At 44.3% G+C, this 6167-nt stretch overlaps 1 protein-coding gene across 1 annotated transcript; it reads left to right on the forward strand.

Annotated features, from left to right (window-relative positions):
• Positions 1-34: 34 nt before the first annotated feature.
• Positions 35-4577, forward strand: LOC104613562 (chromosome unknown open reading frame, human C11orf57). The gene is made up of 5 exons (XM_010282565.1): positions 35-103; positions 1206-1306; positions 2461-2613; positions 3185-3238; positions 4055-4577. Exons 1-5 carry the CDS (start codon positions 35-37, stop codon positions 4575-4577), a joined length of 900 nt encoding a protein of 299 aa, XP_010280867.1.
• Positions 4578-6167: the final 1590 nt, after the last annotated feature.

Genomic DNA, 6167 nt, shown 5'->3' on the forward strand with positions numbered 1-6167 from the left:
GGTCGGTGTCAGTGGGGCTGTGTAGGGCGAGAGGATGTCCCGGGTGCCGGTGGGGAAAGTGTTGCTGCGGAACGTCATCCGGCACACGGGCGCGCACAACAAGGTATGGCCGGGGCCGGTGGAGACTTCGGGCTTCGGCGGCCCGTTGTCCTCCCTCTCTGCGGTGACTCTTCCGCCAGGCTCTGCCCCGTGCCCGCTTCTGCAGGCGGCTTTTGTCCGCGGGTTCGAGGGGATACGCCCTGGGCATCACCTTGGGCGTTGCCGTGCGGTGTGTGCGAGGCCCGGGACCACTGGTACCTCCCCGGTGGTGCGGAGCCGCCGGCGGAACGGGGAGTGGGGTGGGCAGAATGCTGGAGTTGTGATCTGGCGGTGGGGAGAGCAGGTGCGTTTTTCGAAGCCGCGTTGAAAGCGGCTACGTAAACGTCGTTAGTCTCACTTTTAGTTTAACCCTGTTTTTCTCAAGTTCTCATCCTAGCAAGGGAATGGTATATTTACCTGTAAAATGTGCCCTGTGAAAAAGCTGTTCTCTCAGGACTATCATGAAAATTACAGTTTGCCTTTTTAAAAGTAGCAAACATTTAACTGTTTGGTTTGATTTCTTGTTGTACTATGTATGTACTGCTACTTGCATCAAAGAATTGGAACTTTGTGTTAATGTGAGCAGGCAGTATTTTAGTGCAAGATTAAGAAACTCCATTAACTTTAGCAAACTATTTAATTAATTCCTGACATAACTCAACAGGTCCAACTAATTTATTTCACATGTTTATAAAATCACTCATTTATAGTCAGTGTCCATAAACATAAATCTGTGCTAAACCACTCAGTATTTGCATGCTGTGTTTTTTCAGCCTATAGTGTAACTTCTTTTTTTGCCTTGGTCCTTCCAGATTATAATTATATACTGAATTCTCTAACAGTATGTATGTTTGGGGTGGTAACGAATGACAAGGCAGGGTAGCCAGAACCGCTGAGATAACAAACCTGCCATTTCTGATGCTGTTAGCCGTATATGCTTTGTTAGGGTATTACCATCAAGAGATTTTCATTTTGGTAACCTTAGTTATAGCTAGAAAAAATAATCTCTTACGGTATGGTAGGAAAGCTTGCTGTGAATTTTGTTAGCAGGGGTAAGCTAGGAGCTGATGTTCAATGTCTATGAAGTTTCCCTAATGTTACACTTGTTTCCTTTCTCTGACTTTCAGATTCAAGAAGAGACAGAAATGTGGAAAATAAGGGAGTGGGAGAAGCAGACAGAAGAGACTTACTGGAAAAGGCAAAGCAGAATGCTGTCAGACACCTCTAGGTAGGCTTTAGTTGTGTGGAAGAGATAATTGTCTTGACTTAGTTGCTGAACCCTTTTGTCTTATAATACTTTAAGAGCATTCTGTGATGTGTTTAAAATATATGAAAACTACACAGATGACAGTTATATACATTTTTCTCCTTAATGAGTGCCTGGGAAGAGGTCAGACCTGTCTGACTTTTTATCTCTTCATCTAGATTTGTAGTCTTCCAAATACAACATTTAGTAGGCTGGGCTTTCTGAAGCAATGGGGGTAGGAAGTGTTTAATACGTCAGAACGTTGTGAGGAAAGTACTGTATGGCCATTTAGGTTAGTAGTAAAGAATGCTATTGTGGTATGGGGTCCTACGCTATTATAAACACATGGACACTATTATAAAAATACTGACAGCTGCTTCTGCTGTATCTGTTAAATCATTCTGACATGCCTGAGGATCTCACAAGCTACATGAAAACAAACTGGGTTTGGGAGGGAGGGTTGGGGTTTTGCAGGGGGGTGGTGGGGAGCAGGCTTAATACCGTGAAGACTTTTCAGAAGCATGAATGTTGCAGGAAGTGGTTGCAGTATCTCAGGGGAGAACACCTTTCAGACTTATGCTAAGTCCACAGCTGCTGCTTGGTTCAGGAAGTGAGGCATTTCAAGTGAAAAACAATACTAGAGCCACAGGCATGTGAGATCACTCAGAACTGTTGGTGCTTTCTGTGGGTTTGGGGCCTTAGTCCTGGTACCTGATCAAATTGCAATTCTAGTAAGTCAGTTCTACTTCTTCAGATTCCCCTTTGCTGCTTTTACTAGCCTGTGCCTCACTGCATATTGTTAGTCTGCTCCTGCAGAGTACTCTAGAGGAAAAGAACTGCATTTGTTGTGATAGGCAAGATAACCCCTTCCTCTAATTTTGCACTGTGAGCATCTGTGTCAAGAATTTTGCTCTGCACAGAGGGCCGTAGTAAGTTTTGAAAACCAGTGTTAGCTACTGAACTGGTTTTGTGAGAGCTGTTAATGGTGACTGTTAAAATGATAGCTGGTCTTCTTGCATAGATGGACATCCAAGACTTGCTGGATTTTTGCTCCTCTCGCTGGACTAACCCCTTGCTCAGAAAGTTTCTCCATCAGAGCTGACAGCTGAAGGACAACTGTTCTCTTTCTGCAGCAGTCGGATGCGCAGTGATGGCTTTGATGAGGAGGGCCACAGGGCTGACTGGAAAACAAAGAACTCACAATTTCTTGACCCAGTCGAAGATGACCTCCTTAGGGCCCGATCCTGGAATAAAAAGCTGTATGAATGTGAAGCCAACATGCCAGACAGGTCTGTGGGGGAATTAATGTTATGTAATTATAACTGTAATTAGAACACCTTTCTGGAGTCTTGTACCAAAAAGTTAGTACATTTCTCTTTTCAGTACGTACTCCTATAAAACGATGCTTGATCTCATTTTGAGAATAAGTAACATGCACGAACTTTTGCAGTGTCACAGAATACCTAATTTGAGTTCATCTATAAAGTTCCTAAATCACAGTAACCAGCAAATGCTCAACCCTAAGCTTAGCAACGAAGCTTAGTATTTATTAGTTTGCCCAAGGAACTTAAAACAATCTTGAGAAATGCAAGTCAGTGCTCTCCAGGGTTATGTTAAAGAAATTTGAGTTGTGGTTTACCCTGATTAGAGATGGAAAAGAGACTGAGAACATAAGGTGTATCAAAATAGTACCAATGAAATCAGTCGTATTTTCTGTCCTTCTTTGTTGAGAAGGTTCTGATGGCCCTTCTTCTTTGCTATCTAAACTCATGGTCATTCTGTGGCTCTGTCTTTTCAGAATTACATTTTTTTCCTTAAACACCTTGTCTGTTTCTAATAGATGGTTCTGCTTTCTTACAGATGGGGTCACAGTGGCTATAAAGAGTTGTACCCTGAAGAATTTGATACTGACAGGTAAGGCAAGCAGCCTTACTAATGTATCCAGAATCTTTCTTCTGTCAGGTTATGCAGGGGATTTTACAAACTGAGTTTTAAGTTTTGAGTATAGATCAGCCTTGAATGTAAAGCAGCACTGTTTAGGTACAGACATCCACTGAAGAAAAATCTAGTCCATTAATGTAGTTCACCTTTGTCTGAGTCTTAGGAGGGCATTGCATCTTTTATAGTAACTAGGCATTCAGCTTTAGCCTGACTTACTAAAATGCTGTAAATCTGGAAGGTCTGTCTGGGCCAACAGAGAGAGAGAGTAGTAGGCTGAATCCAAATCAGCTCAGTATACACCTTGTCAAATATTAGCTCCAGGTTCTCCTTTCTATTATAGTGTACTGTATTTTCTGTGTTTCTCCTTATTTGGAGAATATAAATTCGTGTGGTATTATGGCGAGTGGAGACTTAACTGTAAAATAAGATCTTGGACAGAATTATTTTTAAACTACACCTAACAGAATCATCACATGCAATAATTGTCAGGCTTACAGATTTGAAGTAACCTGCTATAAATGAGTTTTCATGACTCAGTGGCTTTCAGTACACATTCTCTTTGGTTCTGGCTCAAGTATCATAAACAGGGCTATTAGTAAGGTGTGGACCCAAGCTGTTAATAAGCACTTGAAACAAAAATGCAGCTATCACATCTGTAAAAGGCTCAACTGCTTCCCTGCTCTAGCCAAATGAATTGACGGGCTTGCTTAAAACTTTGAGACAGAAAAGGCTCAACCGCTATGTGCTGCCTGTCTGCTCCCTTTTCATCATCCTTTGTTCTTTTTACAGTGACCAGCAAGAAGGAGATGAAGAAAATAATATCAATGGGAAGAAGAAATCTCATCTGGGAAAGCAAAATGCCCATGAGTCGCATAAACGGAAAAAACCAAAGAAATCACACAAGAAGAAGCAAAAAAAGCGATCACACAAAAAGCGAAAGAAAAAGAAAAAGGAGCAGGGAAGAACATCATCAGATTCTTCCCGGGAGAGCGAGTGCTCAGAAGAGGAGACTTCAAGCACCCGGAAAGGGAAACACAAGCGCAAGAAAAAGACCAAGAAAGCTCCTGCCAGGGAACCTACCTCTTCTTCTGGGCAGGAAAGTGACTTTTCTCATGCAAGCAGCTCAACCACCAGCAGCTCTGAGGACAGTGAATCTGAGGAGAAAAAAGAGAAACGGCCCCCAAAAAAGAGAAAGAAACATCACAATTCTATGTCAGAAAGGTACAGTGAAGTACCAGAGAAAAGGAGCAAGAGGAAGAACTGGAAAGTGGCCGCTGATGAAAAATCAGAGGATAGCTCAGATGAGGACTGATGAGTCTAGGCTGCAGCTCAAACAACAAGGTAGAGGACTGAGGCAGGTATTGACCTCTCAGCACTGCCCCATGGTACCACTTGTTTCAACACTGTGGTTTCTATACATCCTGCCAGCCCACAGGGGAGAAACTGAGCCTTGGCAGCCTGCAGTAGGTGCCCCCTTGCTTTTCATGGACTTGACGTTCAGAAAACCAGGGGAGCAGTTGCCTGTCCCACAGGTTGGCTAGTCCTGCCAACTTCAGATTCTTTTTCTGTGATCAGGCTGACCTCTGATGCACAAAACTGTTATAGGCTGTCTGCAGGGTGAAAACAGGCATGTTTGCACCTTTTCTTTTTTTTTTTTTTTAATTAAGTTTTAACAGATTGCTTCTTTGGGTTACCAAATCAATGACCAAGACTTGCAATAGGAGAGGGGAGAGACAAAAAGTCTGATAACAAAGGAAATGTCACTGGATTTAACCCCATGCTAGCTTTGTCTTCCCATCCTCAAACAGAAGCAGACCTGTGCAGTGGCATGCACATGGTCAGCTGAACACAAGAGAGCAGGAGGGAATATTCTCCAGCTGAAGGTGCAGTGACTCCTTCTGTAATGATGAAGACAAGACACCAGTGCATTTGCCTGTTCTAGACTTCTTTCCAAATCCTGGCATGGGCTGGCCATTGTGTCTACCTTTCCTTCATTCTGTCTAGGGAGATGCTGAAACCATTTGAGCTGACAGAAGCCTTTGGTGGGTGTTGTGTTCTGTCTCTGGTCTGCCCAATGTATTGCTGGAGAAATTGGTACTGGGCCGTTCTCCCTGCAGTTGAACAGCCAAGCCTTTTAACAAAATAAATAAATCCAGACATGTTTGATGCTTTTGTCATTGTTTTGGAGTAAAGCCCAGGGACAGAGCACAGGCCTGAGAAGTCTAGGTGGCCCTTGTGTTCTCCCTGGGGTGTGTGTTTCTGCCTGATCAGACCAGGTGGCTGTGGAGGCCTTAAAGGAGATGAAGTAAGGGAGGCTGGAGTGGAAGAGTAGCCACTGGGGAAACGTACTGTGCTGGTGCAATTGTTGTGTGTCAGTGACCAAGCACAGCTCCAGCTTTGGTCTACACCTGAACAAGTACAAACCAGTGTCAGTGCCCCTAGGTCCTCATTCCAAGTCGTGCTTAATGTCCCTCTTTTCACTTCAAGTGAAAGGACATGCTCTGCACGCCCTTGTGTGCTGGCTAACACTGAAGACTTGGAGAAAGCAGTGCTAGACTCAGCTTGCTTTCAGCTGCTTGCTCTTTTATCGCGGCCACTTCTCTGCTGGTCAGTCATGCAATAACAATGCAACTGCTTTATGTACATCACAGGAGGTGTTCAAGAAGGTGTTTATTTTGTATAGCTTCCCTCGTTTCATTAGCAAAAGTACAGGCGAGGAGCACCTGGATCCGCTGCGGCCATGGTTATGGATCTTAAGGTATGACCAAGCATCTTCTCCGAAACAGCGCTCCCGTTGTCCTGAGAAGCTTTTGCGCAGCCACTGCTGCATTGGGGGCGGCCCCGAGGTCGCAGGCGCCGCTCGGCTCGGCCTCGTGCCGGCTCCGAGAAGGGCCGCGGCTCC

The sequence above is a fragment of the Phaethon lepturus genome, unplaced genomic scaffold (genome assembly GCF_000687285.1).
Source record: "Phaethon lepturus isolate BGI_N335 unplaced genomic scaffold, ASM68728v1 Scaffold41182, whole genome shotgun sequence".
In the NCBI taxonomy this organism is placed as follows: Eukaryota; Metazoa; Chordata; class Aves; order Phaethontiformes; family Phaethontidae; genus Phaethon; species Phaethon lepturus.